Source organism: Arvicola amphibius, chromosome 5 (assembly GCF_903992535.2).
Source record: "Arvicola amphibius chromosome 5, mArvAmp1.2, whole genome shotgun sequence".
Classification (NCBI taxonomy): Eukaryota; Metazoa; Chordata; class Mammalia; order Rodentia; family Cricetidae; genus Arvicola; species Arvicola amphibius.
Window position 1 is genome coordinate 62,874,491 of NC_052051.1, and position 21,211 is coordinate 62,895,701.

Sequence of the window (21,211 nt, forward strand, 5' to 3'; positions counted from 1 at the left end):
GTTCTTTCCTTTAGAAATAGGCTATCATAGGATCTAGGGGTGTTGAAACATATGAAAAACCATCATTAAGGAAATATGAGTATAGGAACAGAGAGTCTCTTCACCATAATTGAAGATTCTGAACATGGATGAGTGGGTCTTGCATGTTGCATGTAAATGGTTGCTAATGAATTAAAGAACGGTCATAGATTCTTGACATAGTTTTTCTGTCTTTCTGATGGTTCTAAAACTAACAATCCAACTTGTTACAAAACAGTGTTTTCTCCATGTCAACCTTCAGTTTGACAAACTACTGACTTTTCTTGCCCATAGAAGAAAATCAGTATTCTATAGTAAAGTGTGTGTAGCTGATTTAAAACATACTAAGGTTGAGGGGAATCCATTCATGCAGGTGGAGACTACCAACAGGTACTTGAAGTTATAGGATAAAAGCTGAGAGTCATTTGCAGAAACAGAAGGGGAAGCCATGAATAAGGGGAAGAATGGAAACTATAAAATGTGTGTAAACTGTGTTTGTGCTCCACGTGGACCCTGTTGCTCCTTTTTCCTTCACCATAGAATTACAACACAGATAATAAAAGGCCCATAGTTTAATGTTTTTGCTTCCTTTTCAAGAGATAGGATTTGTCTCTACCTAATTCATATTTGTAACTATTAGAAACACTGGGGCCCTCTTTACTCAGCAGGTAACATTGGGTTGGTAACAATTTCATGTATTAACATAAACTCTATAGGAAGATCCCAGTGACTGAGGCTCCTTCTGATAGTTATGGGTGTGTGTCTTGGGCCAGGTCACGGAAGAACCTTTGGAAGAAGAGACGGAGGATGTTGCAAACCTGTGGAACTCCTTTAATGATGAAGATGAGGAAGAAGCAATGGTATTCTTTGTTCTTCAGGAGAGCACTGGGTATATGGCCCCAACCCTTCGTGCCCTGGCCATTGTCCACACCATCATCTCTCTGGTCTGTGTGGTGGGATATTACTGCCTGAAGGTGAGCATTCTGTCCCTCTAGGTCTTTTCTGACTTCTTGAGGGAGAAATGTCATTTTTGAGTTCCATCAGCTCTTTGTCCTCTACGGTGGGGCATTGCAAGTGCTGTCTCTCAGGGACTGCTTACAACTGCAGGCTCTCAATCACCGACTTGAGGCTTTTAAATGAAAATCTGCAAAGTGAGCTATAGACAATCTTGCTGCAGGAGAAGCGCTCCAGACACCTCAGCATCAGAGTCATTACGCTAAGGCACAAATAATGACATTAGCCATGAGAGCTTCTTGTGATCTCTGAGATGCTGTTGGATTTTTATAAAAAGTACTTTTCCATTAGGTTGTAGTCATTTGAGACCCAAGATAGTTCTCAGAGATGTGCTCCTGTTTCAGTTACCTACGTAACAAACCACTCGAGCATCTTCTCCCTCTCAGTCTGTGGGCAGTCAGTCATTCTCTGCTCCATGTGAAAAGGTTGAGTGGGCAGTCTTTTGGGATCTCAAGTAGGTGAGAATGGCGAGAATGGCGTGTTCCTGTGTCTGGTGTCTTAGCAGATGAACAGCTAGGAAGCAGGTCTCAGCTGGAGTAGTGGGAGTCTATCTCCCCTCTCTCCATGTAGACACAGAGCATCTCCCTCTCCTCGTGGTCCCTCCATGTAACCTCTTCATGAGGGTGGACTTCTTTTATGAATGACTTAGAATTTCCCTGAAGATCACAGAAGTGGAAAATGCTAGTCCCTCTTAAGAATCAGGCCTGAAATTGCCGATGTCATTTCCACCACCCTCTATTGGTTAAAGCAAGTTGCATGATGGCCCAGATTCACAGTTGCCTTTGGAGGTTGCTCAAGTCATGAACAAGGAAGCACCATTCATTTGGCCCATCTTTAGCTAAGACTGCAGGTACATCAATCATTCCGTTTTGTGTTCTGTGCTCATTTCTATTCCTAGACCATGACTGTGTAAGTTACTTTTCTTGTTGCTATAAAAACACTTGTCCTATTTTGGATCACAGTTTGAGGGTACAATCCATTGTGGTGGGGAAGGTAGGGCAGTGAGAGATGGTCCAGTTGTGGTAGCAGGAAGGGAGGCAGCTGTTCACACTGCCGTCAGAGAACCGCGAATGCTGGTGATCCACCCACTTTCTCCTTTTTACTCAGTCCAGGACCCGAGCCGCATGGGATAGTGTCACCCACTTTCAGGGTATATCTTTCCTCATCAGTTAAACCCTCAGGGTGTATCTTTTCTCATCACTTAAACCTCTCTGGAAACACCTTCACAGGCAGGCCTAGTTGTCTGTCTCCTTGCAATGCTGTCTTGTCAAGTCGACAGCCAAGCTTAACCATCACACCAGTTTTTACAAGTACTTTATTTCCGTTACATTTCCTCCTTTAATTTATAGCACTAAGTTGTCTTCTTGGAATGAATCCAAGAAATGTGTCCCTTTCTTCTCCTGGTGAAATAGCATCACGTGAGAACTCGCCTCCTCTCCTAGAGAGAACACGTGCTTCCCTGCTGTAGTGAGTCTGCCACTGTAACCTTAAAGCGTGGACTCTGGAGCCAGGCTGTCGGGATTGTACTCCTAACTGTTGGGCCACGTGACCTTCCTAGTGCTGTTTCTATGTCAAAAATGAGTATTAGAATAATACTACATTCCAGAAAAAGAAACGCATTCATATGTACAAAAATACCAAGAAAATGGGCAACAGTAAACCCAGAAGCATGTTTGCTATTTCTGGGTCTGAAACCCAAGAGCTTGTGGGATGAGGTACAGATACATTGGCGACCTGTAGAAGACAGAGTGGACTCCGATTCGAAAGATGTACAAACACCTTGAAGGGCAGAGTGGAGTGTTTGTCACCCGGATATCAGGAGGGGACTGTATCTTGGCCATCACGTTATTTTCTAGTGTCTTCCAAGCAGACAGCAGAGCAGCTTCAGCTCTGCTTCCCTGCCCGTGTCACCCGGGAGCCAGCAGCAGCCACTGGCTCTTCACGGTGCGTCACACCCAATGTCAGCCCTTCGCCATCTTCCTGTCATTGGTCTCCAGTGTTGTCTGCTGTTTTCGGGGAGGCAGAGGGGCAAGAAGTAAGGTTTTAGAAATAATTCTTGCCCTTTTGTCTCAGAAATAACAGTGAAAGTGATATGATTGTAATGACCTTTGAGGAAAAACATTAAAACATAGTTTGGAAACTCAAGTCCCAAAGATGTCACCAAGTAATTAGAGTAGTGGGAGTCTATCTCCCCTCTCTCCATGTAGACACAGAGCATCTTCCTCTCCTCGTGGCCCCTCCATGTAATCTCTTCATGAGGGTGGACTAAATAAATAAGACCCCTAGGCTGTGTATAAATGATTATTATTTATTTGTTTTGCTAGAAGAGGTCTAGCTATTCTGACTTCTTATTTTCTGGAATTTCAAGGGCATTTTCTGTCTTCTCTAAATCTACCATTAGTTAAGGATTGCTTCTAATCCCTGTGCTGATCTCTGGTTATATTTATGTATAACTTGACTGATTAATTTTCCCATTGCCCTGACAAAACACCTGATATAGGCAGTTTAGGAGAGGAATGATTTATTTTGGTTCTTGGTTTGAAGATTCAGTCCATCATGGTGGGGAAGACAGGGCAGTGTGAGCAACTCCTGTAGTGGCAGGAGTGTAAATCTCGCTCAGATCAAGTATCAGGAAGCAGAGAGGAATATTGGCATTCTACTGGCTTCTCTTTTACCTCTTTTTATCCAGTCTCATGCCCCAGCCCATGGAAGTTTCCACCTTCATGGTAAGCCTTTTCTCCTCAGTTAAACCTCCCTGAAATGCCCTCAAAGACAGTGTTTCCCCTGTGTCATCCTGAGGTGGGTTAAGTTGACAGTGAAGACTAACCATCACAACATATAACATGCCATACTACCAGATAGAGTCTACATTAAGGGGAGTGTCTGGTATACATAGCACCCGGGAGTGTGCTGGTATACACACCTGTAATCATAGCACCTGGAAGTGTGCTGGTGTACACACCTGTAATCATAGCACCTGGGAGTGTGCTGGTGTACACCTGTAACCATAGCACCTGGGAGTGTGCTGGCATACACTTGTAATCATAGCACCTGGGAGTGTGCTGGTGTACACCTGTAACCATAGCACCTGGGAGTGTGCTGGCGTACACCTGTAACCATAGCACCTGGGAGTGTGCTGGCGTACACTTGTAATCATAGCACCTGGGAGTGTGCTGGCATACACCTGTAACCATAGCACCTGGGAGTGTGCTGGCGTACACTTGTAATCATAGCACCTGGGAGTGTGCTGGCATACACCTGTAACCATAGCACCTGGGAGTGTGCTGGTATACACACCTGTAACCATAGCACCTGGGAGTGTGCTGGTATACACCTGCAATCATAGCACCTGGGAGTGTGCTGGCATATACCTGTAACCATAGCACCTGGGAGGGTTAAATAGGAGGACTGCCATAAATTTGAGATCACACTGGACTAAATAGTGATTTCCAGACCAGATTGAACTACATAAATAAGATCTTGTCTTTAAAAAAGTTACAATTATGTACTACAACTACCCATGCACCCCCCTAACTCATGATTTTAGCTACTCACAGTAAACTGTGGTCTAAAAAACTAAGTAAAAGTTCAATGAATAAGCAACATATTAATGTTAAATTATATGCTATTTTAAGTAGTAGGATGAAGCTGCAACAATCTTATTCTATCCTGTTTGGAGCATGAATCACCCCTTTGTCCAGTGTATTCACGCAGTATACTCTACCCACCCACTAGGCACTTAGCCCTCTCAGTTATCACACTGATTGGCAAGATAGCACAGTACTCATATTTGAGTAATTCTTATTTTACTTAATAATGGCGTCCAAAGTGTAAGGGTACTGATACTGAAAATTCTCCAGAAGACATAAAATGGTCAAGTAAATATGTGACAGTTCTTAATAAAGGAAGAGAAAATCAGACGAGGTTGATAAGATCTGATGGCAGAGCATCTTCTACCCATAAAGTCATGGAGGGGAAAAAGAGAAATGTGAGCTGCTTTTTACTGTTTTACTGCCAAACCTCAGTCTGCAAAAGTCAAAGCCACAGCACGAAATAGGCAGTTAAGATGGAAAAGGCCATCAAATTCATATGTGTCTAAGAGAAAGCAAAGTGCATACAAGTTTGGTTCTGCCCATGTTTTCAGGGGTTCCCTGGATGTTTTGGAATGTGTCGCCCACAAAATAGGCAGGTCTGTTGTGTAAGAGAATGACGGGAAGTAATAGCAAAGAGGATTCAGTTCACTGAAAGGAAGAAATCATCAGTGTGTAGCAAGTACGCACAGAATCCTCTGAATTCTGTCACTGTAACTGTCTAAACACAGTTCATGCACTAACCTATGGCATCAATCTGACCCTCACTGCTGGTGACTCTTGGGAAGCTGCCACACATTCCTGGGGCTGACCAGTCTGTTCTAGAATACTTTATTGCCCTTTCTATTTCTTGGTTTAGTTCTGAGCCTGGAAGTCCTAGTAGACAAATCCCATTCAAGTCTGGAACTAAACATGGTCTTTTCAGGATTTGTGCATGTCTTACTATAGTCAGCTGTCTAACTTTCAAGAGTGGCTCAGATCAGCTCAACTTTTGGAGGAGTAGGTATATTAGCCAAGGAGTGAAATTTACTTAGTATTGGCCATACAGCTAGTTACTATAAAAAAAAAATCCCAGTATAGGGTTTAGAGACAAGGCTTAACAGTTAAGAGCACTTGCTGCTCTTCCAGAAGAACTGGGTTTGAGCCCCAGCAACCACATGTCCACTCACAACCACCTGTTACTCTAGTTTCAGGGCATCTGATGTTCTCTTCTGGCCTACTTGGGCACTAGGCATGCAAACGGTTCACAGACATACATGCTTGTAATATATATATATATATATATATATATATATATATATATATATAATCCCAGTATAAAGGGTTACTGCCATTACTCAGGAAAGTTGATTTGTGACAGGTCCTGGGAAAGGTGCATTAGGCACAAACCTCTAGGTAATGAGTGTCTTCTCATTTGCAGGTGCCTCTGGTAGTATTCAAAAGGGAGAAAGAAATTGCCAGGAAGCTAGAGTTTGACGGTCTGTATATCACTGAACAGCCATCTGAAGATGACATCAAGGGGCAGTGGGACCGCTTGGTGATCAACACACCGTAAGTGCCCTTCATTCTGATCCTATAAAAGCAAGTGTCTGTGTTATCACCAAGCACAAATGGCATGCTCTAATACCAATACATTCACAACTATGAAAACTGTAAGATAAATTCTGGTCATGAGAGTAAAGAAATAGAAGTGAACACATGAGCAAAGGCAACCATGTTAAGACTTCTTGCTGTTTCAATTAAGATACACATAGTAGATAGGATCCTGACTCTAGGGGAATTATTTCCTACTCAAAGATGATTAAGGAAACTGAGAGGCAGGTCTAGGTAGGTAGAACCAAACTAATCAGTCTCTAGGAAGGGAAGGCTTTGGGAGAAATAATAGGCACAATAAACATCTATCCTCTGTCCCTGCCTGCAGATTCCTGTCCATCTCCTCATAGAAGGAGAAACAACAAAAGCGGATTAATTTTCTCATCTTTTGCCATTAAATTACAGACATTTTGGATAACATTAAGTACTTTAATATGCTGAGAAATGTTCTGTCTGGTTATCCAGGACATGTGAGTCTGGGGCAATGTGATACCGTGGGAAAGTGCTAGTAAAAAAGGCCGTTCTGTTTCTAGAACTTACCTGAGACACTGAGAACAAAGCACTCATGTTCCAAGGCGAGATCGGCCAGTACTGTTTATTTGTGAGCAGGGACATCCATGAACAAGTACAACAACTATCGTAAAAGCTGATTTTTTTTCACAGCAAGGGCATCATGGGAGGGGCAATTCTGTCAATAGCTTCTCACTCTACCACAGTTGCGCATAGATGCCATGTCTCTTCTTAAAGTTTGGTTGTAAATTAAAATTTAAATGAAACATAATGTAATATTTACTGATTTTATGAAAAGAGTGTTTGTAATTCAACATACGTATCAAATTATCAAATAAGGGGCATTTCTATGGACTAAGATATTATCACTTCTGGTCTGGGAACCTTTACATTTCCTCTAGTTATTCTGAACTGATAATGAGTTGTTATGGACTGTATTTGTCCTGTTGTGCTACATAGAATTACTGGGTCTTGGTGCCTATTGTCCACTCTGAGTTTTCCTGTTTTTATATTGTGAGGCACACACATATACAAGGACCTAACAAATATGCGCATTTATTTTAATAGAGAGTAACAAGCCACAGAGATTAAAATTAGAACATAGCTGCTAGCTTGAAAACCCTGTTATCCTCCCAGCCATGCTCCTACAACTAACATATTCCGTAATATCCATTAGTGGTCAATGGAATTGATCATTAAGTAGTTGCTAGTGCTAGTATGTATGGGGTCATTATCTTGCTTTAACTTATATTTTAACTAGTTCTTTGCGCCTAAACACATGATTTCACTTTAAATATTCTAGACTCTATGTACATGGGATTGTCATGTTACATATGTAATACTGGTAGAGAATCTTTTAATCATCATTATGTGTCATTTCTGATTCTCAGTGAACTCACCTATGTTGATAAGTTGTCTCCCAAACTGTAATGTTTTCCATGTAAGTGTATTTACAAGCAAGACTTGGTGTGTTTTCCTGATAGTAGATATTTCATCTGATTCTGGCTCCCACTGTTAAAAACAGCACTACCATAAAATCCCTGCATCTGTGCATAAGTGAAAGAGCTCTTCCTCTGAGGGGAGTCTGCTCGAGAGAAAGATATGGAAAATGCTTGTTGCAGGATACGTTATAAACAGTGCTATACAGAGAGTTTCTACTTCTGTACCTGTTTGTCAGCACTGTGTCAGGTAATTTTGGTGATCTGGTTGGGGTGTAATAGCACCTCATTGTACATTTGCCAATTACTAAAGAGGCTAAGGATTTAAGCATATTCTTTATGCAATTTCTTCTGCAAGTCTGTTCTCTAGGGCTTAAGGAAAATAATGATGTGAAAATGTATGTTCTACCTTCAAGGAACTTCTTGACCTTAGCCTTAGTGAGGGGACAAGACATTCAAAATTGAGACCAAGATAAGATCATGTCCATGAAATAGTCGTAAACACAGCCCTTTAGCTTTTATTGTGGAATATCCTACTCGGTACAAAACAGGACCAAGAGACAAGGTGTGTGCTGGAGAAAGCTGGTCATGGTGACCCAGATGTATAATCCCAGTACTTAGAAACAGAGAGGAAGATCACTTTAACTTTGAACCTAGCTTTTTCTGTGAGTTCTATGTCAGCCAGGGCTACACAATAAAACCCTACCTAAAAAAGAGACAAGAAAAAAAATGGGCGTGGGGCTCAAGGTGGTAGAGGAAATTTGGCTTGGTTTTTACTCTCATAGACTCTAAATGTCATGCATAAAAAATCAAGTAGCAATGCACACAGAAGAGTAAAAATAATTTTGATCTTATGTCTATTGGCAGTTTATTCTATAGTACCAGCATTTGTTTTTTAATTGGCAATTAGATCATTAATATGAATAAACTATTTTAACAACAACTAAAACAAATCTGTGGAAAAATTTTTATCCTCAAGACTGCCATCCTTTTGGGAGAGGAAGGTCTTGACTTTCTTATCATCTTTGGAAGGATTGAAGACTGCTGTGTGACTCAAACTCACTAAGAATGACCCAGAGGAAGGAAAACCTAGTAAGAATGCATATAGCAAGGGTTGGCTTTGTTCCAAAAGCTGCCCTATGAGAAACCCTCCCAGGAAGGGTCTGCTCATTCTGGCTGGAAGCAACACATTTTAAGCATTTTTGCTAACATTCCAAAGGATGGCAAATTTTTTTGTTTGTTTAATGAGAAGAAAAACTTGGAATGGAACTAGAGAAAATTCCAGGCAGAGAAACATGATGCCTCTGAGAGGACTGGGATGTCATGGAACAAGATGCCACCTCTAGAAGAGAGGGATCTAAGTCCTGGAAGGAAGTAGGTACCACACGAGTATATGGTGATGAAAGTGAGTAGAGAGTCACGGGGTCAATAAAAACTCTTTCTAAATTAACCTAAGTTCCTTCTGGCTGGGACACTGATGTAAGAGAGCTCGTCTATGTGTCCTGGCACATCCCTCACCATCCCATCTCCCCAGTCACCGACAGTCACGGAATGGGAAACGTACATTTCCTTCTGGTTTTTGTTTCTGATGTATACTGGGATCCAGGTAGATGGTCAAGAAACAGCTGGATTTGTGGCCCGGGAGGACCAGCAGAGGGTGATGATGAGGTCCTCCCGAGCTGTGGTAACGTGCTTATCCAGGAGCATGACACAAGGGGAGCAGGGAAGGGAGTGTGCAAAGTTGGATTGGTTTTCAAGAACAAAAAAACAACATATGTTTCTTGCTGGTGCGTCATCATGGTTCCTTGTTCTTTTTTTTTTTTCTTTTTTTGGTTTTTCAAGACAGGGTTTCTCTGCAGCTTTTTTAGAGCCTGTCCTGGAACTAGCTCTTGTAGACCAGGCTGGCCTCGAACTCACAGAGATCCGCCTGCCTCTGCCTCCCGAGTGCTGGGATTAAAGGCGTGCGCCACCACCGCCCGGCTGGTTCCTTGTTCTTAACCCAATTTTGAGACAGAAACTGCAGAGTGGCTTCCCAAGTGACTCAGTTGAAACAAAGCAGCAGAACTGTAAGGCAGGGGCCTGGGATTATGCCAAACATCAATCACAGCCTGTGTACATCAGTGAGCGGGACAGAGATCTAAGAGATCACAGATCCAGATGTTCAAACTAGAAAGTTTCGTGATGCGTTTGCCTTGAAGTTAATAATTAAGAACCTGCCCTTTTCGTCTTTGTTTTCAGATCTTTTCCTAATAACTACTGGGACAAGTTTGTGAAGAGGAAGGTATGTCTTCTCTTGGGGCAGAGGTGTGTGTGTGCACGTGTGGTGAGCTGTCCACATTCTTCGTGTACTAATATGAGGAAATGTGATGTCAGGCTTAAGATGGCATCTGGGGACTCAGCTGCAGAGGACTTGCACATGTGGGCCTCTGCTTTGTTCCCATACCCGTCTGCCTTCAGCACCTGCACACAACCCATGCTGCTTCCTCCACGTTAGGCATCTTTTCTCTGCAGAGAGACAGGAACTTCTTTGATTGCCATCATCTCTTTAATTTTCTCTAGGGTGACTTTTTCCTTTTCCAGTCAGTTTTGAATGGTATCTTGTTTAACCTGTTGAAAAAGTTCAGCATGGCAAAACTCTGAAGACATCAAAGCTGGAGAACAGTTGGGAGGTGGTGGTGTAACCACAGCCCACCCTGCCATTTCTCTGCTTTAGGTAATCAACAAGTATGGAGATCTCTACGGAGCGGAGCGCATCGCTGAACTCCTGGGTTTGGATAAGAATGCCCTCGACTTCAGCCCAGTAGAAGAGACCAAAGTGGAGGCAGCCTCTCTGCTGTCATGGTACAGAGATCAGGAGCTCAAGTGGCAAAGACAAATTCTTTGTTTCCCATCCTCTGCAGTGAGCTAGAGGGGAAAATAAAGCATGTCTTTGGTTTTCTTACAAATTGGGAAAGGACTGCTTTAAAGGATTTCATGGCCAATCAGTTCTTATGCCCCAAAGTGTCCAAAGACTAAGGTTTCCAGATGCATGATTCAAACCATTCTTTGTCTCTGAGAAGCCTATGTAACTTGAAGAAAATTTGAAGCTGTGTTTATATTATTCACCCTAAGAAATTTTCCCCTTTATTAAGCACTTAACTAACAATGACATTTATAAGTCATGAAATTATTGTTCCTCTTTAGGCTAAGTTCCATCGACATGAAGTACCATATTTGGAAGCTGGGGGTGGTTTTCACTGACAATGTAAGTACAGTACCAGAAAAAAACAAGATCTTGAGCCCTAAGTCAGGGGGTCTTGTTGGATTCCACAGGGAATAAGCAAGCCCTGATTTCTCATTGCAGCCTCCCTGGGTAATCATGGATCAGGTGCCTGAGAGGTGCTAGGGGAAACGCTGCCTTGTGCAATAGTTTGACATGAAAGGGGCTCCGACAACTTCCAGCACCCCAGCACCTATGCCCCCTTTTCTTCATCTTGTTCCTCAAAATGAGGGGAATGTAGTTTAACGAGTGCATCGTATCATAAATGCCTGGAAAATCCCCAGTTTTCTCCCATTTCTACAGTCCTTTCTCTACCTTGCCTGGTACACAACCATGTCTGTCCTGGGCCACTACAACAACTTCTTCTTTGCTGCTCATCTGTTGGACATTGCAATGGGCTTTAAGACCTTGAGGACGATCCTGTCATCTGTAACTCACAATGGCAAACAGGTATTGGTCTATACTTACTTGTAACAATGTACAGAAAAGGAAAAAAAAGTAGTATGCAAGTGTATGTCAGGAAAGGAATTTGTCCTGGTGTGGAATGCTTCTTTCTTGGACAAACTCTTGAACAAGTAGCAGTTCTTTTGTCGAATCCATAGCCAACTGATGATGGAACATTAAAGTTAGAATCAACTAGGAGAATAAGGATGGGCTGAGCAGAGTAATGGACAGTCTATCACAATCACTTTTGGTACCTTTTATGAACCTACCCCTTCCTCCATAGCTCTTATTTACCCTTGGGAGATAGTTAGTGTATGTATAAAGCTCCTAGGGACTTCAAACATGTGTTCCTAGTAATAAGTAAGTTAATATGTATACTTTTAATATACATTTACACATAATATGCATGCATACACGTAATGCGTACCTCTACATGGCTAAACAAAGAATTGACTTCGACCATATGTAGAAGACTGGCTACAACAATGACTATAGTCATACTAAAAGCTTCTAGTGCATTCTCCTTATTTGCAAACTCAAAACTGTTCAGCATTTTCTTCTTCAACAAGTATAGTTAAGTATGTGTGAGACATATTCCGTCATACTTCTAAACCTTTGTATGGGACAGGGCAATAAGAAATCCAAAATATGCCAAGCTTATGCCATGTTTCAGGGTCTGAGTCTCATAACTACTTTATAAGGTAGATGTTAATCTCAAAAGAATTTAGGCTAAGAGGCTGTGTGACTCCCCCACCCCACCCCAAGACTACACAGCTGGTATCTGGCAGAGCTTAGGTCCAACAATCCCTTTGCTTACCTTTGGTAGGAGGCTCCAGTTCTCCCTCTCCTCTAAAGCACTTCATATGAGATCTGTTCCCTGAGAATTGAATAACTTCATCTCTTAGAGGGCCAACAAAACGTCAATTTTGCTGCTTACCTTAGCTTTTGTGCCTATTCCCTTGTGTGCAGCGCCTCAGAAGCAAACGATCTACACTGTTTCTCTTGCCTCCAGTCCAGTAGATCTAGTCCCTGCTGGAATGGGTCGCAGAGGCAGGTCCCTCGGACTCCTCATTCATGTGCTGAATTTCTGGCCTCCTTATATAACATGGAACTAAACATGTCCTGTGACACCATGGTGGACCCAAGCAGACTTCTTGGTTCAACCATTGTAATATTTGCAATAACTTCAAAGCTGGGGTGATTATGCAGGTTATGGCTAGATTACAATATAGCTGAGAGGGAGCCACCAGTCTGAGGAGACTTAGGTTTCCTCAGCAGCAGCTTAGAGAAGCAGCTCTGTAAAGGCAAGAGGACCCTCTCACAGCACCTTCCCTTGGATTCACAGGTACATTTGCCCTTCGCTATGTATAAAACCACACTCCAGGCATTCGTGTGGGGCAGATGCCTCCAGAAAATACTAGATTGGTGACTTAGTGATGAATCTATGGCTTCAGGCTCTTGAGGCTGAAGCGTAATATGAAAGTGTTAACTGGCTTGGTCTCCTCTGAGGTTTTTCTCCTTGTTTTGTGCACAACTATGCTCTAGTGCCATCGCACACAACTGTAACTCTGGGTGCATGTGTTTTAGATCATCTGGCTCCTAATCTCCTTTTATAATGACACGAATGACATTGGGTTGGGGACCACCTTCACTGCCTCCAAATAGTCGCGGCGTCCTGAGATGCTAGTGATCAGGACTCCACACATCAGCCGCAGGGAGGATATGGTTCGGCCCTGACACTCCACCTATGAACTCTTCTGATAAGCCTGGTCAAGCTGTTCTCTACATCACTGTCAGCTTTTACTACTGGGGGTCCCATGAGCCTCCCAGGGTTGAAATTCCACTCCTCTCCATCTCCGTTTGCTCATCTCTAGCTGGTTCTGACTGTTGGCCTCCTGGCTGTGGTTGTTTACCTCTATACTGTGGTGGCTTTCAACTTCTTCCGCAAGTTCTATAACAAAAGTGAAGATGACGACGAGCCGGACATGAAGTGTGACGACATGATGACAGTGAGTACCCGCCGGCCTGGCCACACGCCGGCCTGGCCACAGCGCCTCTCTGGAAGAGAAACCACAGAGGTGGTGGCACTGGAGAAGAGACCAGTTGTCATCTGTCCAAAAGAAGGCAGTGTCGTGGAGAGATGGGGCTGATGTAATGGTGTCATCACACTGTGGGAGCCAAGGGGTGCCAGCATTAGACACACTGTGAGGGAGCACATCTAAATTCCATGGCACTACAGCTTTCGTTTTCATCTCTGCAAATTGGGAGTGAAGTTCCAAAGATCAGAGATCCTTATTTCAGCCATTCATCTGGCTTCTTTCAAGATAGACACCAAAGGCTAAGAGCATGACACAGCAGGATAAGACGTGTCTGTCAGGTGTGGGGGATCCTGTCCAGCCCTGTCGGAATGAAAGGCACACCTGGGGCGGGGAGACATGCTGTAGAGGTAGCAGTGGCATCTTCTTCTAGGGCTTATCACAGTCTAACTCCAGGGGAAGACATGCTAGGTAAAGGTCTTGGAGCATTTCTCTATAAACAGGTAATGCTTATTGGCTAAAACTCCCCTTATGCTATTTTGGGACAAGATAGCAATGCCAATCATCAGAACACCAATGCACCTGGCGCCTGGCTTCAGGCTGCTCCCTGCTCTGGATTTGCCCCTTCTCTGTGAGTCTAAGGCCACTGGTGAGGGGAAAGGATACGTGTGGCTGGCTAAATGAAGCAGTGCTCGGATAAATATAAACACATGTGTCAAAAAAAGTCGATTGCAAGTTGAGTGTGTTGAGTGTTCCTTATCCAAAGTCTTGGGAACATAAGTGCTTCAAATTGGGGAATACCTGCATATATCCTATGTCTTAAAAAGTAGAACAAAAATCTAAACATGAAATTCATCAGCTCCCTTTATATTTTAAAGCCAAAGTCTGAAAGCAATTTTACACAAGTGTATTTAGGATGTACTTTGACAGTGAACATGATGTGAGGTCAGGTGGTGAATATTGGACCTGAGGCAGTGTCATGACAGCATTTGAACAGTTTTATGTTTAAAAACATTCTGACTTCAGGCTAGAGATGCTCAACCCATACTTGATGGAAATTCTTGGAAAATATACAAGGGATAAAGAAGTAGAGCCTAAAAATCAGGCTGGCAGCCTTGAAGTTCAACAAGACAAAGCCAATAGCTGGTATATGTCATACCATCAGGCCTTAACAACCTTTTATTATATGCATCGCAATTCAAAGTAGGTTTTCAAAAACATAGGATTTTAGTCGGGCGGTGGTGGCGCACGCCTTTAATCCCAGCACTCGGGAGGCAGAGGCAGGCGGATCTCTGTGAGTTCGAGGCCAACCTGGTCTACAAGAGCTAGTTCCAGGACAGGCTCTAAAAAAGCTGCAGAGAAACCCTGTCTCGAAAAACCAAAAAAAAAAAAAATATATATATATATATAGGATTTTTTCCATCCTGGTGGACAGCAAAACCAGCATCACTGAAGAAGGTCCCTGCTCCTAGTTCAAGGCTGTCATGCTTAGATGTGTAGTGTGAGGTGACCATGCCCCTGGAGAGCCATTCCCCTTTCACCTGAACTGCCACCAACATCTTCCCTAGTGCTACCTCTTCCACATGTATGTGGGAGTGAGAGCGGGTGGCGGCATTGGTGATGAAATTGAAGACCCTGCTGGTGACCCTTACGAGATGTATCGCATCGTCTTTGACATTACCTTCTTCTTCTTTGTCATTGTCATCTTGCTGGCCATCATTCAAGGTATGGTTGTCAATTACAGTGCATAGGAGCTGGACTAAATACATCTAGTTTGTTTTGCTTTTCTATATCCATCAAGTGCTTGTTTTACAAAGAAGTTTTTTCCCCTAATTCATGGAGCACTAATTGTCTGTGAAGTCTTGTATATAGGGAGCCAAAGAGCCCCCGAGACAATTTCAAGAAACTTGAGGGCATGCACAGAGTACTCCTCACCCTAAATTATGCCTTCATCCCTTCTGCTTCCTAGATGTCTCCTGTGGTTGCCTTACCCTTTTCTTTGTTCTCCCATGTGGAGAGGTGGGGAAACAGGGGAGAAAGGAGCTATAAAGATATGACATGTCTTATTGTCTTTTAGAGCGGATAGGAAGGTACTGATATTTTAGTCAACAGTTTGCTAAGAACTGAAGAAGCAAAGATGATTAATTTAATTTGAGTCATGCTGATATTTAAGTGTTGAGGACTCAGAAGCAAAAAACGACGAGGGAAGACATTGATCAAAAACAATGAGAACACATGATTGATATCCGGGGATCAGGAGAAGAAAGAGTTAAGGGAAGCAGCTGTCAGCAGAGGCACAGGAAGAAAAGCAATGAGAACTGACTAGCCAGGACCAAGTGTTTGAAAACATAGCCCTTTCCCCCTTTAATTTTGCTGTAATAGACAAGCTCAGTTTGATAATTCATTTTTTTTGATAAATCAAAATGGGCTCTGCCACTTCTCCCCCGAGACTATGATGCAGAAGAAGGTACTCTGTCCTTTGTATTTAAAAACCCAGGTCTGATTATTGATGCTTTTGGAGAGCTGAGAGACCAGCAGGAACAAGTGCGTGAAGACATGGAGGTACCGTCCTTTCTGCTTACTTCAACCGCACACCGGTTTCTCAAACCAGAGACAGGGCTATTAATTAGAGCCGTCCCTAAGCAAAGCTACTAAAACTTCCCATGCCTCTTGTCTCGCTTCCTCTGTACCAAGCTACCAGCTCTGGGCACTAATGCCCTGTGAGCTCCACCCTGCCATGCCTGACACACTGCTGCCTCCTGTCTCATACTGGAGGGAGCAGCATCTTCAGCTAGAAAGGTGGGCTGAATAAGGCACATTAGCCCATAGCATTAAACAGGAAGGCAGTTTTCCTTGTCCCCAGTTCAGCAGGCTGTCAGTGGTTTTTGCAGCTATGCGTACTAAGGTGGTTTCCTTTTATGTTTGTTTTTATAGACGAAATGCTTCATCTGTGGCATTGGCAATGACTACTTTGACACAACCCCTCATGGTTTTGAAACACATACGCTGCAAGAGCACAACTTGGCCAATTACTTGTAAGTAGTCTGGTGAAGGATGTCATCTTCAGGGCAAAACAAAATAACTCCGTCACAAAGTCCAGTCTGCTCATGTATTTCTCCCTTTCTGTTTGGGAGGGGTAGACAGGATCAGTAAAGGAACACTCTGTGTGGTGATCTGGCAGCTAAATAAATGTGCCAGGAAAAGGAGGTTACACTGGCCCAGGTCTTCGGTATGATAAAAGTATGAAATTCTCACTCTTTCTCAGTAGAGGAAAAGGAAGAAGCTGTCACCGTTAAAGCCATCTCTGTGTGCCAGGACCCAAGATAAAATCTGGTACCACCCTGTGAAAACTCAAGGTTTGGGGCTCAGGCTCTGCTACCATGCAAGACACTTTCTCTTCCTTTACCAGTATCATGTTCTCCTTTGCCCAAGGGCACGAGACTTCTAGAAAGCATCTCTGAAGTCATATAATATGAACTGAAAGTGCACGACACTTGTGTGTCACAGACAGAGTCAAATCTTTGATCATTTAGCACAAGTGAAACCACACTGCCTTTCCCAAGTCTTTCACAATGAGAAACAAAGCAATCTCCTGGGAGGAGTATGATGGGAAAGCAAACACTGTTCACCTTTTACCCGGCTCATCCTCGACGTGTGATTTCAAGTCGAATTTTTAACATGATAAACGGCCTATTGATAATGTTATGGAAAGGGTCGGGCTTTTCTTTTATAGTAAGCAAGATAGCTTGCAAGTGGGTTTAGCTCAAATTTGGAGGAATTCAGAAGGCTCTTCCTCATTGGCTTGGAGATGAGCATCTATCATCATCAGAAATGCTTCCCTGATTCGTACAGGCTTCTTAGTTTTCAAACCGTATTTCCAACTTAGTAAATTATGTTAGACAGTTTGGGTAAGAACTACCTCGGGCTGGAAGGACGGCTCAGTTGCTAAGAGCACTTGTTGCTCTTGAATAGGACCCAGGTTCAGTTCCCAGCACCCACCCAGGCAGCTCACAACTGCCTGTAACTCTAGTTCCAGGATGTCTGATGCTCTCTTCCGGACTCTGCTGGCACTTGCAGGCACACACATATATAAATAGTTTTCTGTTTGGTTTTAGTTTTGGGGGGTGGTGTGGTTTTCAAGACAGGGCCTTTCTACATACTCCTAGCTTTTCTGGAACTTGTTCTGTAGACCAAACTAGCCTCAAACTTAGAAGTTCACCTGCCTCTGTCTCCCGAGTGTTAGGATTAAAAGTGAGCGCCACCATGCACACTAATTTATTGGGTTTTTTTTTTTAATTTAAAAACCCCTACCTTTCCTCCATTTGTTCTTTTTCCAGATTCTTTCTGATGTATTTGATTAATAAGGATGAAACAGAACACACGGGTCAGGTAAGAGACAAACTGCTTTTAACTAAGAACTAGGTGTGTCATCTTCCTTTTACTAAGTCTTGAAACTGAGCATTACACTTGGGATATCTGAGGCAAGTAGTCTCCTAGATGCATTTTTCCATCACCCTTTTTGTTACTTAGTAAGAAGTGAGAACTCTATGGTGACTTCAGTCTATTCCCCCAGGATCCTCTGATAATCCCTCCCAACAAACACTGACATTTTCCAAGCCATTGTGTTTACTGCTGGAGGTGGGAGGATGGTAGAGAGGAAAAGACAACGAAGAATGGAGTGGGTGGCTGGAAGAAAGAGCAGGAGATTCAGAGTAAGACAGTGGGAGAGACAGCACAAGAAAGAGTGGCCTTGCGTGTGGGCGACAGCAGGAACGTGGAGGTGTGGTGAGAGCGGATGAGTGAGTAGCAGTGTCAAGTAATCCTGTGACTAACTCTGAAAAAGAAAGGTGGACCTAGTTACTCAAAAGTCAGACGTCAATGCCTAGGAAAACTTTACAGCTCAAACACTGGGGTTGTAGATGAGGCCTCAGGTAGCATCAAGTGTCTCCTCAACCCACCTTCTTTTTAGTCCCCCGAAGTTTACCTCCTCCCCTTCACCATGATGGGAAGACAGCTCACAAAACTTAGTGGGCTGGGGAGAGCGTGAGAACATGTCCGTGTGACCTTGCATCAGTTCCCATCAGTCTCCCTAAAGGAAACCACACAGAGCAAAAACAAGTTGGGCTTAGCTTACCAATGTTTCAACACAAAGTACCCTTTGTTTACCCTGTTTCAGGAATCTTATGTGTGGAAGATGTACCAGGAAAGGTGTTGGGACTTCTTCCCAGCTGGCGACTGCTTTCGTAAGCAATATGAAGATCAGCTTGGGTAAATCTGAGTTCAAGACGAGCCGTGATTCTGGACAGTCACCTTCTAATGCAACAGAATTCTTCTTTTACACTGCTTTAAAAAATCCATACTTGGAAACTGCTTCGGCATTTGTGTCCAAAGAACAAAGGATGGCAAACTGTCAAGGACTCCACCTGACTGCTCGCAGGGCTCCCAGCTCTAAGAGCAACTAGTTCCTTGGAACAGCTCAGAGAAATATGAAGTCTTGAACACCTAAATTGTTATGCAAGAGGGCCCCTGCCAGGGACTGATGGGGAGAACTACACAAAATTATGTTCAACTTGTGTTAACTGCAATCTAATTTTTCCATGGTACTTGCTAGTGACTTTCCAGACTCAGCCTGAAAAGCTTTAAGCAGCTTAAAGAAATAGAAAACAACACTTTGTCGAACCTGAAATATCGATTAAGTGCCTTAAAAAAAAATCTCTTTAGATATAGCTATGCAAGTTTTTTATGTTTGTGTTCCAGAAGGACAACTCCATTAAACAGCTGTGCTGATACTCTGTCTCACTTTATGAACCTGTACTTGAAGGTTCCTCTCATCATTTCTTCAGTAACAGCCTCTCAACTGCTGTCATTGGAAGAAAAGGCACTGGACTGAAATTTCAGAAAAATCCCAATCTTATACCAAACTTGAGTGATGCTTTCTGGTCCTGTGTAAGTAGTGGAGCTGCCATCTTTTAGGTCAATCTCCTCCAATAAAATGAAGTGCCCACTGCAATAAAGTAACTCATGTCAGTTCGTGGTTTGGTTTCTTGTCATGTAACCACTTCCCGTTCCTTTACAGCAACCTGATGGCTGGAGTCAGGGATGTGAGACAAGTAACCCATGGGTTTTATGGTAAAACAAAATGCCCATAAGCCAGAGGGTGTTTATTTTGACCAACTGCATGCCTTACTGTTTGTATATATTCCCTTAATTAGCACCTGTTATTCCATAATGTTGTCAGGAAAAACATAGCTATGACATTCCCTGTCCTTCAAGAAATCTATTAGGTGACTAAGTCAGAAAACAACAGAAATAAAGCCCCAAGCAAGCCTCATACATGTATTCAGATGCCATCAGAGGTAGGCATTGGCTGCTGTAAGCATTAACAGTACATGTTAGCGTGGGATATTCTGGTAAATTAGCCCACCCTCACTTAGAAGGCAATCAAAATTTGCTTCAGGCCCATATTCCCCCTTGGTACCCCTTTCCCTCCTCAGGAAATCATGCTGTCCAGCCAGTCTTCCAGCTCTTCCTCAGTGACATTTTTGGATGTGCTTGTCTGTTCAGGTTCCACAGTTTTCTCTCCAGTCATGGATGACTTTTCAGGAACTATGGAAATAAAATCAACATTAGCCACTTCACATCGATTACAACGGTGAGGGTTAAGGCTTTTGGGGGGGGGGGTTGTTTGAGGATGTACTTCAGCCCAAATTATTACTTTCTCCATAACAAGGAAGAAATTCCATGATTGTCACCCCGTAAGATACAACGAATAGTATCTAAACAACAGAAGCAAAGACACAGGTCTGCTCTTCTATTTAGGCTGAAGATGAATTGCACTGCTCACAGTGTTGTTTGTTTTAACACAAAGACCAACAGCATAGCTCGGTGTTCTTTCCCTTTGGAGGCAATCCTGAACCATCGGAATGACTCCTGAGTTCTGGATATGACAGTTATCTTAGGCCTATCAGCTCACAAAACATTTACAAGATATAAACATTCTTTTGCTTTAAAGACCAAATCAGTTTCCAGCCTATTTAGTCAATTAAAAGCTCTTCCACTGAAAGGCTTTTACAGAAGCTCAATTTGCAGCTCTAAGTTTAATACTGCAACCGGGCTGGTAGCCGCTTTGGAAGCTTGAGATATTGAGTAAGAGAAAGCGCTGTAAAGGTCAGCTCAGGGGAAGCTGTGATTTGCCCACAGGAAGAGATGCCTGGGACACTGCTGGATCAATGGCAGACACAGAGGGATAGCGCAGGTGATAATGGTAGGACTGCTCCCATAAAAACACCACAACTGAGAAGATGAATGGGAAATGAAATGAAAGCCATGCCTGTTTCCTCCTGGGCCACCTGCCCATCTCCTTCTGGTTCCTGGTGCGGAGACATCTGGCCCAGACAGGGTCTGTCGTCCTCTTTCACGGGTGCATCTAAGTGCAGCAGCATGTCCAGTTCATCTTCCAGATGGTCCGCCACTGACTGTGGCGGGAAGGGGGCTTTCTGCAAACCCTCTAGAGGGCTTGGTCTTAAACTGTCTTTGCCCAGAGACCTGGGACAACTACCAGCAGCAGATCTGAGCTCGGAGATGGGTCCCCTTAACTGCATGCCCAGCTCCTTGCCATCCTCAGGTCTCCTTGGTTTCACCTGTGGAAGTTCTAAGGGAACTGTGGTCTGAAAAAAAAGCATTATGTCGGAATTTAGTAGAGTCCGCCTGTCTGCTTAAGCACAAGAAGTTAGGAAGCCATACAATCCTGTGACAGCCCACAAAGTACGTCCTGTTGGGGCCCCACCACAGCACTCTTCCTGATTTCAA

General features: G+C 43.3%; 2 protein-coding genes across 2 annotated transcripts in view; one reads left to right on the forward strand and one right to left on the reverse strand.

The window, feature by feature from the left end:
• Ryr3 (ryanodine receptor 3) overlaps window positions 1-18,887 on the forward strand; it is a 429,760-nt gene extending 410,873 nt beyond the window's left edge. Inside the window, exons 97-108 of the mRNA XM_038331390.2 lie at window positions 792-992; window positions 6,043-6,173; window positions 9,902-9,944; window positions 10,377-10,504; window positions 10,847-10,907; window positions 11,226-11,372; window positions 13,241-13,375; window positions 14,971-15,127; window positions 15,900-15,964; window positions 16,337-16,437; window positions 17,740-17,791; window positions 18,579-18,887. Coding sequence (XP_038187318.2) covers window positions 792-992; window positions 6,043-6,173; window positions 9,902-9,944; window positions 10,377-10,504; window positions 10,847-10,907; window positions 11,226-11,372; window positions 13,241-13,375; window positions 14,971-15,127; window positions 15,900-15,964; window positions 16,337-16,437; window positions 17,740-17,791; window positions 18,579-18,674 — 1,317 coding nt within the window. The 3' untranslated portion in view covers window positions 18,675-18,887. The remainder of the gene's footprint in view (window positions 1-791; window positions 993-6,042; window positions 6,174-9,901; window positions 9,945-10,376; window positions 10,505-10,846; window positions 10,908-11,225; window positions 11,373-13,240; window positions 13,376-14,970; window positions 15,128-15,899; window positions 15,965-16,336; window positions 16,438-17,739; window positions 17,792-18,578) is intronic.
• Window positions 18,888-19,548: 661 nt separating this feature from the next.
• Aven (apoptosis and caspase activation inhibitor) overlaps window positions 19,549-21,211 on the reverse strand; it is a 146,052-nt gene continuing 144,389 nt past the window's right edge. The window contains exons 5-6 of the mRNA XM_038331391.2: window positions 20,733-21,069; window positions 19,549-20,008 (exon numbers count right to left, since the gene is read on the reverse strand). Of these exons, the coding sequence (XP_038187319.2) occupies window positions 19,893-20,008; window positions 20,733-21,069 (453 nt within the window). The 3' untranslated portion in view covers window positions 19,549-19,892. The remainder of the gene's footprint in view (window positions 20,009-20,732; window positions 21,070-21,211) is intronic.